General features: G+C 33.3%; 2 protein-coding genes across 8 annotated transcripts in view; one reads left to right on the top strand and one right to left on the bottom strand.

Moving 5' to 3' along the window:
• LOC112093506 (3-hydroxybutyryl-CoA dehydrogenase) overlaps nucleotides 1–3,865 on the bottom strand; it is a 12,550-nt gene extending 8,685 nt beyond the window's left edge. Inside the window, exons 1-4 of one of the 4 annotated variants that reach the window (XM_024172088.1) lie at nucleotides 3,726–3,865; nucleotides 3,477–3,530; nucleotides 1,240–1,341; nucleotides 619–809 (exon numbers count right to left, since the gene is read on the bottom strand). In XM_024172088.1, the coding sequence (XP_024027856.1) occupies nucleotides 619–804 (186 nt within the window). In that variant the 5' untranslated portion in view covers nucleotides 805–809; nucleotides 1,240–1,341; nucleotides 3,477–3,530; nucleotides 3,726–3,865. Of the gene's footprint in view, nucleotides 1–618; nucleotides 810–885; nucleotides 981–1,239; nucleotides 1,351–3,476; nucleotides 3,531–3,725 lie in introns of those variants that run through there. The other 3 variants (XM_024172087.1, XM_024172089.1, XM_024172090.1) reach the window with 3 other exon arrangements.
• Nucleotides 3,866–9,309: 5,444 nt separating this feature from the next.
• The window catches only part of LOC21411222, a 6,852-nt gene continuing 2,125 nt past the window's right edge, over nucleotides 9,310–14,036 (top strand). For 3 of the 4 annotated variants that reach the window (XR_002903090.1, XM_024172099.1, XM_024172103.1), the window contains exon 1: nucleotides 9,310–9,503. Coding sequence is in view for 1 of the 4 variants with exons in the window: in XM_024172103.1 (XP_024027871.1) it covers nucleotides 9,384–9,503 (120 nt within the window). In the remaining 3 variants the exon portion in view is untranslated. Of the gene's footprint in view, nucleotides 9,504–11,831; nucleotides 11,908–14,036 lie in introns of those variants that run through there. The other variant, XM_024172100.1, reaches the window with a different exon arrangement.

Consider the following 14,036-nt stretch of genomic DNA (forward strand, 5'->3'; position numbering starts at 1 on the left):
ATAAAATGTTAATTCTTCTTCTTACCATAACATCTACTAACTCCATAGATCTACCAGTTAAAGAACCTACATTCCAACTACCTAAACGAATTTTCCTATCATGGGCTAACTCTGCCCCTTGCACACGTCCATGAATGTGCAAGGACCCCCCTTGCATATTTTTCACCATATCCGGGGCCCGACATGGTGCATGGGCTCGCTTTTTCCCCCGCACACGTCCATGAATGTGCGAAGACCCCCTTGCCTATTTAACACTATGCCCGGGGCCCCGCATAGTGCGTTGCACGTAGGGAACGCCCCAACAGATTCTGCGTGAGTGAAATCCATGAGTAACTTATTTTTAAATTGGCCGTCAACCTACCGCAACCCTCCTCCTTTACCCGGGCTTGAGAAATATTTGCAATTGTAAATAAAAAGAATCTTTTAATAACTAATCAGGGCTGAACATATCAAATAGCACAAATCCAGTTGATAGTAGCAAACCAGGGAAGAACCGAAAGCCCAATTCCAAGCAATCGAGTACTAAAAATAACTCAGCAAACATAACAGCGTGATTTTTATTCCATGCCCAACTTATAATTTTTGTCTAACCATCATATTCTTAATATATATATATACCTGAGAGAGGTGGCCTCGGGAGACGAGACGGTGAATGGAGTTAGAGATGGAGGAGGAGGCTGTGGAGAGAGCAGTTGGGTTGGTGTCGAGGAGCCACACATGGAGGCCGTGAATGGCAGCAAGTTGGGCGATGCCGGAGCCCATTTGGCCGCTGCCCACCACTCCGATGGTCTTGATTTCCACCATTTCTCCTTCGAAAAAGTCAAGCCTTATGTTATCGGAATATAGGTAAGTATTGAAAAGCTTAGGAACTATATTATATTATACTAGTGTGGGGAAGTGCCTACGGCACTTCAATGCTCTTTGTTGTACTTCAGTTTTTTGACCTTGTAAGAAAAAGAAAAATGTAAGATTTGAGTTGATTTTATTTAAAAGCAAAATAACTTAGAAATTAATTCACTTTTTTTGTCTCTTTTACTTTTAATACCATAAACCAAAAAGTACATGAATGTTGTCACTATGTGTGAAGTTGTTATCAATATTAATAGTGAACGTAAGCAAGAAAATTAAGATAGAAATACATAACCAGCATAGGATACAAAATGGCGCTCATGTTGTCTTGTTCGTGGTTGCAAAAACAAGTCATCAAATTATATACGGGATGAGCAGATATGTACATACAGTCAAAACAAGGACCCGTGTATAGTGGCAGTATGCTACCGGTTGCTTCTACATTAATTTGTTGCCTTGATTTTGAAACTTGATTTGAGTGCTTGCAAGCTTCTGCATTTGCTGCAGAGGTTGGTCAGTACTGTCGGAAACTTGTTTTCCAGATTTGATATCAAGCGATTTAGTGGGAACATCAAACAGGGAACAAATAGTGAATGTTTCAATTACAATATCTTCACATCTTAGATGATCTTGCATGCTACTTAATTATAAGAGAGGAAAAACAAGAAGAAAGGTTTGCTTGATAAAAACTGAAATCAAAACCGGATATTTCTCAGAGTTTAATTAAATACAAACGCAGAATGACGTTTCTCATAGAATTTAATTAGAAACAAACTCAGGTCATTCTCTAGGAATGACATACAGCTATCTTTAAAAAACAAAAATAAAAAACAAAAAACCAAAAAAAAAAAACAAAAAACAAAACAAAAAACAAAAAACAAAACAAAAAACAAAAACAAAAGAAAGTACTCTAGTGACCTCGTTTTTTGTCAAAATTCCTTGTATATGAACACATCTGAAAATCGCTTGGAACGAGGAAAGCATATATTAATAGTAGCTGTAAATGAAGCGAGATATTAGAAAATACGTAAATTGTATTCACAAACTACTGCTTTCAACAGCACTCGGATATTCTTCTCATTCTTGTATTGTTTTCTTAGCTATATATAAAGGTGGTCGAAGGAAAAATGGTAAGTATTGATCATATTCCTAATCACGGCACTGATCAGAAGACAAATTTCAGTTCAGCACTTTCTTTTCCTCAAAACCCTTTCTTAATAAGGAGAAGTTTAAAGTTCCAATAAAAATCGAGTACTCGCTATGATAGTAGTGGATATAAGCAACTTCAACTGGTCTATTCATTTGAATTCAGCAATATTCAAAACCTTTTTGTTCTTCCATATGTTTAAAGAAAGAAAGAAAGAAAGAAAGAAAAGAACATACAAGACAATGGTTTCACAAAGACCACGACATTCAATCAACATGAGCACAAAAGCACAAGTGAACCAATTCAGAGAGTGTGCATTGATGTGCCCAAATTAAAAGGACTCTCGATGCTTTCATGCTTAATAAGCGAATAAAAGGTGAATTAGGAACAAAAACTTATAGAGAATTGTAAAAGCAAGCCAATTATTCTGCATATAGAAAGCAGAGAAATCCAATGTATGTCTCCATATTATATTTTATTGCCTCCAATACTTTGTTGTCTATACAGCCGTCATTGGAAAATTTCACCATATTGAAGGAATTAGCAAAGTTGGACCCCAACAAATGAAATTTGTGAGCAAGAGGTCAAGGAATTGGAGAAAGTTGTGGCTGACTTATATTCCTACTCACTATTTCATATTAAGCACACTAAACAATATAGGGCTGTTCCCAGAAAAAAAAAAAAAAGGAACTCAAAAGCTTTGTTCTACGTACTGCCCAAATGTAATCAAATAAAAAAATTTACAGGGTAAAAAAAAGTATTTGTTGCATAGAAGAAATAGAGCTAATGAACTATCACATAAAAATGCCTGAAAACAGAATTGAACCATATACTGCAAAAAAGAAAATAAGAAAAAGCCTAAGACCATCATAATTTAGTATCCATCGAACCATCATAATCCCATTCGTCAAACTTTAACTGGTTAAAGTTATATTGTAATCAAATTGTAAAGCCTAAGACCCCATCAACTCGTTAGTAATAAAATCTTGATTAGTATTATGCAACAAATACTAATTAAAGATTCCGCTTCTGCAACTGATTTAACCACTGCACAAAGGATTATTAGGAACCCATGGATGTCAGATTTGGAGATTTCAAACATTGATTTTGTTTGATCAGTTTGAAGACTTAGTGTGGTTATCGGGCCCTTGGAGGAAGCAAAGAAAGATAGTGCAGCGCGTTGAATACACTGCAAATTTTTTCAAATAATCACCAAAAGTAGATGACAAAAAAACCTAGGTAGAGATGATGGTTGTTTCGATGGCGGTATTTGAATTCTTTATATACGGAACAAAACCCTTGACACTTAAAAAAAACGGTTGAAAATTCATGTCATAATCCAAAAACCAAACACCTTCACTGAAAACCCAGAAATACTAATAAATGAAGATCACAACAATCTCTAAAAGGTAAAAACCCACGAAAACTGCATAATCAAAAAACGATTATGGAGGAAATGGAAATTAAAAAAGTAGTTTACCTGAACAGAGAAGATTGTGCACCCTCGCCCTTGACGATGCTGAAGAAATTTATTCTGAAAAAATCAGAGAGAGAATTGACCAATATAAAGAAATGTAAACGGAGAAATCAAGAAATAAAATATAGTTGTAGGAGAGAGCACGAGAGGGGAAAACTTTCACCCAAAAAAAAAAAAAAAGAAAATATTTATTCGATGAAGAATCCTATTCTTCATCTCAGTAGAAGAAAAGGAGAAACATGAAAGTCTGACCTTTGAATTCTGATGGTGCTCTGCTCTCTTTTTTTGTTTTTGAAAAGGTTTTTTTTTCTTCAATCTCCAACCAGTTTTCTTCCCACGAAACAGAGAGAGAACAGGGAAAGAAGAGAAAGAAGTGAGAAAAAAGAAAAGAAATAAAATCAGAACAAGTTTTTATTTTCAAACTATAAAAAATGTGAAATATATCTTTTGATTTAAGTGCAGGAAAAACAAAAAGAGTGTCCACCTTGGGAAAAAAATAATAATAAAGAAGTATCCAATATAAGAACGAGTATTTTGCTTTTCATTAGGGGTGTAATTCGGCCGGATAGGGTCGGATTGAGCTGAAAAATTGAGCCGACCCGCTCAATGCAAGTTGAAAAAATTTTAGGCCGTAATACTCTTTTAAGTCCACAAATCCGCAACTTGTCAGGTGACTTCGGGTTACTTAGGTTACTCGGGTTGGTGAAAATCCATAAACAGTCATACCTCTTTTAATAGTTCAAAAGCATAAAATCCATGAACAGTCCATAAGCATTAACATAACATCAAACATACTTCTTAACAGTCAATAAAGTTCAGAAATAAAATTAACAATACGTCAAATAAACAGTCTATATAGAGATAGTCCAGCAAAATAGATTTAGGGATTTAGGGTTACACACCTAAATCGGTCAGGTCGGGGCAATCGGGTTCAAAATGCCCGCCCCGCCCCCCAACCCGCACAGTGCTGGTTGGGACTATTTGAATCCAAATTTAAAATAAAAACCCTACACTTTCGGGTCGGGTCGGGCGAGTTATTCAGGTTCGGGCTCATTTCTTACACCCCTACTTTTCATCAATGATAAAAAGTCACATAAGCCCTCGGTTGAAGTACGGAAACTTATAAAGAGGCATCCACTCTTCTATAATACTTAGGTTCTGTTCATTTTACCAATTTGAGTTTTACTATAGTAAAAAGCTCTCAGAAACAGTTACATCTAACTTTTTTGCTACAGTAAAAAGTTCTCATAAAAAGTCACATCTCAACTCGAATTAAAAACTAGAATCAGCGAACTAAACAGATATTACAATATAGGAAAAATTACACGTTGCTCCGAACCATAATTTGTCACAATGTTGAACTTTAATTCTTTTTTCCACAAGCTTCAGTAGTTCTTGTTAATTTTCCCTCTTAAATTATTGATAGAAAATGTCATGTAAAATGTAAAAATTAATAAAATAATTTTTTATGTTAAGATTTTAACATAAATAACACGTATTACATAAATAATAATTATTGTTTAAATAATTTAGTAAATAATTATTATGTTAGCTCATCCTCATATAGTCACATGAAAGTGCAATTATGGGTAGGAGTTATCATTTTTTATTTTACTATACTTAACTTTCTCCTTAATTTGTTTGACCTAGGGACCTTTGGGGTTCATAAATGGCTGCCAACAGAAACTAGCAGCTGCACTTTCAGAAACTAGCAGCTGGGTTCTATAGCAATACTTGGAAGTATCCCGCCATACGTGTTGTGTTATTGACACTTCCAGAAACTAGCAGCTGTATGGAAATTCTACTATGGGGCACCTCATCACAACAGTATGATTTAAATTTGACGGTACTCATAAACCAAATTTAATAGTGTCATCTTAAGAATATTCTGACTGTATATATTGAGCCTAATGATATAAACTGCATCATGATAAAATGACGTAAAAAATGAAAAAGGAAAAAAGAAAAGAAAAAGGAAATAATTTTTCAACATGGCTAAGCTTAAATCTGTGATGTACTCCTTTGAAAAAAAAGAAAAAAAAAAGAAGAAGAAGAAAAAAAAAGAGTAAGAGAAAACACTTAAAAAGGGAAAGAAAAAAAAAAAAAAGAGGAACACACTACCTAGTATAAGTGAAGAGAAAAGCATGGCAATCATAACTATGATAATAATCCCCCTCCCCCTGCCAATAAATGAAAGATCTCGGCCAAGAGCCATTCTTTTGTTGCTCCTTTTCAATTTCCTCTAAATCGGTGAAGGAACATTCTACATATAAATTTATGTAGCCCTAAAATTGGATCAGTTATATGATCTTTCAAGTATTAAATATATAATAATACCAAAAACAATATTTATATATGTATATCTTTAACCGCCGAGTAGTTCTACACACAAAACATACACGAATCTGAAAGATATATAGTCGACTTAATTAGGTAGCACATTGATAAAGTCAATCAAAAATTCATGTTGATTAAAGTCAAATTCATATTGATTCAGGGCAAAAATGATGAGCAAAAGGAGAAAGTAAATCTTGGCATATTAGTTATTACCATTAAATGTATTTGAACGTTGGAGCTATATTATGATTATTATTATGATTATTATGATTATTATTATTATTATTATTATTATTATTATTATTATTATTATTATTATGATTATTATGATTATTATGATTATTATGATTATGATTATTATGATTATTATGATTATGATTATGATTATTATGATTATTATGATTATTATGATTATGATTATTATTATTATTATTATTAATAAAAACCAAAAATACTCCTTAATTTTTTTTCCATCTCTTTCCTCTCCCAAAACCACTACTCTTTTTTTTTTGAAAATAATAAATTATAGCATTTTTTTAAATAGAGATATTATATCATATTTTTCTAAAATCAGAAGACTATGGCCGGCATTGGCAATTGACGGCCATATTATTATTATTATTATTATTATTATTATTAAAAACCAAAAATACTCCTTAATTTTTTTTCCATCTCTTTCCTCTCCCAAAACCACTACTCTTTTTTTTTTAAAATAATAAATTATATCATTTTTTTAAATAGAGATATTATATCATATTTTTCTAAAATCAGAAGACTATGGCCCGCATTGGCAATTGACGGCCAGCTCCAGAGATTGGCAGTAGTTGCTAGTGACTGCTGACCAGTGGCCATCGCCAGCGATTGGTAAATACCATATTTATTGGTAAACACTGTATTTACCATATTTTTTAAAAAAATCCATCAAACGGCTCCCGCAATTGATAAATATCATATTTATCGGTAAAAATCACATTTATCCGAAATCTAGTCACCAACTCTGACGATTGTTTAATATTGTATTTACCGTTAAATATTATATTTACTAATGAAAACACATTTATATGAAAATTCAGCCACTGACTCCGGCGACTATTCAACACTCTATTTACCAGTACATACCATATTTACTATTAAAAATCATATTTATCCAAATATTTGTCTACCTACTCTGGCGACCGTTAACACTGTATTTACCTATAAATACTTTACAAACCGTATTTACTAATAAAAATCATATTTATATGAAAATCCGGCCACCGACACCGGTGACCATTTAACACAGTATTTACTATTGAATATCGTATTTACCAGTAAATATAGCAGATTTAAAATTGTAGCTACTAAAGTATTTACAGGTAAATACAATATTTACCATATTCAAAATTATAGTTACTAAAATATTTACTGATAAATATTGTATTTACCAATAAATATTGTATTTACCATATTTAAAATTTTAATTACTAAAATATTTATTGGTAAATACAGTATTTACCAAATTCAAAGTTGTAAATACTTAAAGGTAAATACAATATTAGTAAGAAAGAAAACAAAAACAAAAAAGCATGAATGAGTGACTAAAATGATAAGATTAAGTAGGGATGAGAGAAAAACAAAAATAATGAACCAAAAAAGCAAGCAAAGAAGGCAGAGAAAAAAACAAATAAAAGAAAGAGAAGTAAAAAAAAAAAAAAAATAGAGCCGTAAAAACAAAACAAAAAAGTGTAAACAAAAAAAAAAAACAGTGACATCTTTTCAACAAGAGAAAATTACATAATTTATCTTTAAGAGTGCTTGAATTTTTACTCCTCATTCTTGATCAAAATTCTTTTGCTAATATAGTTATTTGACTAAAAATGTTATTAATCAAGAATAAGAAGTAAAAATCCAAACCAATGCATTTTTAAAAAATATTTGTCTCTTTTCTCCTTCTAACACAAAAAAACCAAAAAACAATAAACAATAACAAAAAGTACGTGACATCTCTCCCTTATATACTTGTATCTTCTTGGTGTCCCTCACATCTTTTTCGCACGCAAAGTCTTAGTAAAAGAGTTAACAAGAATATCGTTTGATGCAAATCATTCATACTGTAACTAGAGCTGTAAGTTTTGGTCGGGCTAAACGGGCCAGTCCGAAGCTCGTTACTATTGGCCCAGGTTTGATCTGACTCAGCTTTAAATTTTTTAAACTTAAAACTGTGTTGGGCCGACTCTCTCTCCTTTAGAGTCAGGGTGGCCCGACCTAAACATCATATTTTTAAAGATTTTTTCAAAATGTCTTATGAAATTACAGGCCGAGCCGAACCAGCCCTAAATTTTTTAGGTTTAGGGTCGGATTGGGCCGACCCTCTCCCTTTGGGCTGCCGAGTAGGGCTAAGCAGCCCAAACTTACACGGTACACCTCTAACCGTAACATTCTTGTGTTGGACAATCAACCTAATGAGGTGATATTTCCATTCTATCCGTTTGGCCTTCTTACGGCTTTTTAATTCTTTGGAATTTTCTCCTTACTTCGACTTTTCTCTTTTTCTGCAGGTTAACAAAGATGTAGTGATGTAGGACCGATAGAGAGGAAGAGGAAATTCTTTGGAATTTTCTCCTTACATCGACTTTTCTCTTTTTCTGCGGGTTAACAAAGACAGTGATGTAGGAAACAGCGAAAGAGGAGATAGAAGAAGGGGATAGAAAAGAATCTTGACAGAGTAATTAGAGAGAAGTAGATAATAATAGAGAAAATATGAATATTTAATATCATTAATTAAGTCTAAAGTCTTAAAATAATGAGCATAGAAAGACTTATTTTTAAGGCATACAAGTCCTAGTAGTAATCAAACTCCTAATGCTATTTAATCTTAAATCATCTTAATAGAACTCAAATAATCCTAATAAATAAACATTAAATAAAATAACTTTAGAATAACTCTAATCATTTTCTCTATCACGTAGCTTTTGTCCGATTGTGTCTTTTTCTTTTTTCTGGTTTTTTTTTTTTTTTTTTTTTTTACTCAACAATAAGTAATTTATTTCCAATCTAATTAGAAATGTCATTTAGTTGAAAAGGAAATATAACTTATGATCTAAGCGTACATACGCTAACTAATGCGCTATTTATTTTACCAATTTGAATTTAAAATTTGAGTTTTGTTACAGTAAAAAACTCTTAGAAATAATCACATCTAATTTTTTTGCTATAATAAAAAGTTCTCACATAAAATTAAATCTCAACTCAAATTAAAAATTCGAATCAGCGAACTAAACGGACCCTAAAATACTAAATAAGAAAACAACGTAGACACCTTTGTTGTTGAATTGATTATTAGGAGTACAAAAACGTGTCTCAAAGTCCTCCATGTGTGTCAACTCTCGTTTTACACGCGTGCAACGCTAGTGAATGACACCTTGCACATCAATAAACGTGTGACATGCGTTAATAGTAAAACATATTTAAAGAGACGCAGAAGTTATAATAGACATTGCACCCAAAAAAAAAAAAAAAAAAAAAAAAAAAAAAACCCCCCCCAAGCTAATGATCTAAAAATATTTTAAGGAAGTTTGTAACTTTCAAGTCATCATGGCTTCAACATCCATGATCGTCACAAGCAGTAGAGCGATAAAGAAACTCTTTCCTCACCTCTATTCCTTCACATCATCTTCCGGTGCTTGCTTCTCCACTGCCTACGAACGTGCCGAGGTAATTAATTAATTAATTAATAGATTGTCTTATTACTAAATTAAGCAGTTATTAATCCTCATAAAAAGTTTCAATGTTAAAACTAGTGGCCAAGAAATAAGACTGCCTGCGCAAATAAGTTTGCATCAGTTAAGTTTCAATGGCATGTCTGAATTTAATTGAGGTAGAATTGATTAGTGGATGTCTAATAATGTGTTGATATATGTGATTGGTTTATAATGTGTTGCTATCTCTTTTGTTTTGACACACATAATTATATATTACTATCTCAGAGAGATAGTGCATTTTTTAAAACACAAGTAATTATATATCACTACAATGTACGTATAAAATAGGGCTCACATGTATTTATGTATATGATTGCTGTTTAGAATTCATAGTTCAATATTGGTTTTATTTATTTATTTATTTTTACTTTTTAATAAATAGTACCTGTACCAGTGTAGATGTTGTCCTTGGCTAGTTATCTTCTATTTATGTACTTGTTTCATAACAACACTCACTACAACAATTATGCCCTTTTGCGACGACATTTTTTGTGATGATATTTATCGTCGCAAATAATACATTATTTGTGACGACATATCATCATAAATACTTACCTTCAAATAAAATAATAATGTCGTCGTTAATAAGTTCAGTGTCGTCGTAAATAATATTGGCGCGCAATTTTCAATGGCGCGGATTATTGGCGCCAAGGTAATCCATTTTTTTGTGACGACAAGTCATGACTATTTGCGACGACATTAAGCGCCGCAAATAGTTTTAGCTTATTTACGACGACATTATTTTACCGTCGTTGCAAATAATCTTATTTGACGATAAAGTAGGCGCAGAAAAAAAGCATTATTTGCGATGACTTTAAAATATTTGCGGCGAGAAAATATCGTCGCAAATATTTTAGTATTTGCGATGACATTTTATTAATTTGCGACGACATTGTTGTCGCAAATATTTATTATTAGCGACGACATTTTAAATTTATTTGCGATGAATATGTCGTCGCAAATAACTCTGACCTAATATCCCCCTTCTTCTTCTTCATTTTCTCCCGACGCTCTCTCTCTCTCTCTCCTGCAAATCTCTCCGCCGCTGCCCCCAGCCGCCGGCCTTCCCCTTCCCTCTCTCCCCTTATCTCTCTTCTCTTCCCTCTCTCTCTCTTCGATCCATTTCCTGCCGCCGCCGCTGCACCGCCCCACTCCGGCCGCCTCGCTCCGGCTGCCCCGGTCCCGCAGCCCTGCTCCCGCCGCCCTGCCCCCGCCGCTGCCCGCATACGTAGGTAATGGTTGGTTAGTTTTTTTTTTTTCTTAAAACAATTGTGTAATAACTTGTTATTAGAACTAGATTATACTTAGAACTTAGAATCATTTCCTAAGCATTATACTTAGAACTAGATTATACTTAGAATTAGATTCGAGCATGAAGAACATAGCATTTTTTTTCCTATAGAATTTGTACTCGTAGCCTTTCATAAATTATTAAGCTTCGTAAAATTAGACCGGACTTTAGATAATTATCTTCGTATATTTTCGAGTGATTGCTTAAATTTTAATATTTGTTAATTTAAATTTAACTTTATTGATCAATATTTTCTATTTATAAATTAAACGTAAGAATCATGTGGATAGTGACATTGGTAGAAAAGTCATCGTACTACTTCAATTATTATGTTCATCGCCTACCTATTATGACTTGTTTTAGTTTTCCCTCCTTAATGTTTTTTATTTATTATTTTTTTTTTTAGAGTTTCCCTCTTGAATAGCTAATATTCATGTATTGGCATTGAAAAAAGCATGTTGCTTGGTGGAAAAGGATTCTTAGTCGTGGTCTTGTAATTTCTCTTGCTTTTTGTTATCAATTAAAAAATTGATTCATCTTAATTGTTAATTAGTTGAATGTTTTTTTTTATATTTTTTTACATAAGTTAAGTAGTTAACAAGTAATGTTAGTTGTATTTGTCATTTGTGAAATTATCCTACAACTTGCACGAATATTGAATATTGGATTTTCTGAGATATGCTGTGGCAGACATGTGAAACAAGAGATATTATCTCACTCTAAACAAGACTTTTTCGAATTAAAATAATCTTCTTATGAACTTCATGACTGTATATTTTTAATTCACTTGGAAACTGCAATTGAGTAATTCAAAGTTCATTGCCATCACTTCTTTCCAGACAATATATAAAAAACTGAAGTGACTGGATTTGAGATCTCCAAACTAATGATTTTGCATCTATATGTTACTCTAGATGTTAATAAATTGTTAATTTTAGTGTTTAAAAATTATGTTTGATGTTCTAATTTGATGTAGGCGTTTGATTTTTCGCCTTTGTCCTTGTTTGCACGGTTCCTCTGACGTAATCCTTATATTTTCAGCCCCCGTTTAGTGGGTTTGAACTTTGTAAGTTTTTTATATTTATTTAGTTTAGAATTGTAGTAGTTGTATGAATTCAGGATTATGATGACAATATTTGAATTATGATTTTGTTATATTGTTGAAATTTAGTATAAGTTTATGATTCTTGTTCTGGGTGGCACATCTTGCAGCTATGGTGTGCCGAAATCTTTTAAAGTTGTTTTTCTGCAGGTTTTTATTTGTGAATTATATGAAAAATAAGTCGTTATGCTGCCGAAATTTAGTTAAGAAACCATAATTTTAATAAGTTCATTAACACACTTTAATTAATAAAACTTAATTGTGTTAATTAAGAATAAAATTAAAATTAATTAAACACATTAATAAATTGTTATGTCTGTTGTCGTTTATAGTTGAAATGCCGATTGACAAAAGTTGGACTTCTTTGAGGAACCGATTGTCGGATGAATATTGGAATGGGTTATCTGCTTTTATTGAGGTCGCCAAAAATTATGCAACTTCAATTGGCCATATCAACTGTCCTTGTATGAAATGTAGAAACCATGAAATGCATCCAGTAGAAACTGTGAGAGCGCATATACATCGATTTAGTTTTGACCCATTGTATAGAACATGGATTCACCATGGTGAAGTATAAGCGGTTTCAGGTGTAGACCTAATAGTTAATCAACCAATAGACGAGATGTTTGCAGTCTTAGAAGACGTTGCTGGGATTAATGATGACCATGGAATGTTGGATGAGACGCATGTGGATCTAGAAGATGCACAGTACGCTGAATTTAAGGATCTACTTTCTGAGCTCCAGGTGGGATTGTATCCGGGCTGCACTAAGTATTCATCTTTAAATTTCTTAGTGAAATTGATGCATTTAAAAGTGTTATACAAGTGGCCTAATGAGTGTATGGATGTTGTCTTAAGTCTATTGAAAGATGCATTTCCGGATGTGAAGTTACCTTCTTCTCATTATGAGTCGAAGAAGCTCATGAGTAAACTTGGATTGGGTTACGAAATAATTCATGTCTGCAAGTACGATTGTGCTTTGTTTTGGAAAGAGAACGTTGATCTACAAACGTGTCCTGTATGTAAAACATCCCGTTGGAAGAAAAAAAAGACAAAGGGTACTAAACAAGTCCCGTGGAAAGTACTACGTTATTTCCCGTTAATAGATCGGTTGAAGCATCTGTACGGTTCTCGTCACACAGCTAAAGCTATGACGTGGCACCATCATGGGCGTTCAAATGATGAGGGTTTAATGCGTCATACAGTCGATGGTATTGAATGGAAGGAGGTAGATGAAAAGTATCCTGAGTTTTCACGTGAGCCGAGAAATGTTCGCTTGGGGTTGGCTGCTGATGGTTTCAATCCATTCGGGAACATGAGCCTCTCATACAGTATGTGGCCGGTGGTTTTAACGGCCTACAATTTACCTCTGTGGTTATGCACTAAGGATCCTTATAAGATGTTGACATTGTTGATTCCTAGCCCAAATGCACTCGGAAAGGATATGTATGTCTTTTTAAGACCCCTTGTGGATGAGCTAAAACATTTGTGGAATGAAGGAGTAATTGTACGTGACGCAGTTTCGAATACATCATTTCAGATGTGAGCCATGTTGCTTATGACTGTTAATGATTTTCCTGCTCGTAGTAGTTTATCTAGATGGAGTGGTCAGGGCTATTTAGCATGCCCAACTTGCAACGATGCAACTCCTTCAAAGAGGATAACAAGTAAGACTTGTTTTGTTGGCCATCGACAATGGCTTCCTATTAAACATGGGATGAGAAAAAATAAAAAGTTTGACGGTATGGTTGAGAAACGACCTCCACCGGCTCGAAAATCTGTTCACCAAATCTTAGATTAGTTACAAAATGTGTCCTTCAGATTGCCTGGTAAACATGAAAAGTACGGTGGTAAGAAGCGGAAAAGACATGCAAGCGAGCTTAATTGGACAAAGAAGAGTATCTTTTGGGAGTTACCTTATTAGAAGTCATTATCGTTATGTCACAACTTAGATGTCATGCATATTGAGAAGAATGTATGCGACAGCTTATTAGGCACAATTCTAGACATTGACGGAAAAGTAAGGATACGGATAAGGCGAGAATCGATCTGCAAAATATGGGGGTGCGCAAGGAGTTGCATTTGTACAAAGA

Source organism: Morus notabilis, unplaced genomic scaffold (genome assembly GCF_000414095.1).
Source record: "Morus notabilis unplaced genomic scaffold, ASM41409v2 Scaffold175, whole genome shotgun sequence".
NCBI classification, from domain to species: domain Eukaryota; kingdom Viridiplantae; phylum Streptophyta; class Magnoliopsida; order Rosales; family Moraceae; genus Morus; species Morus notabilis.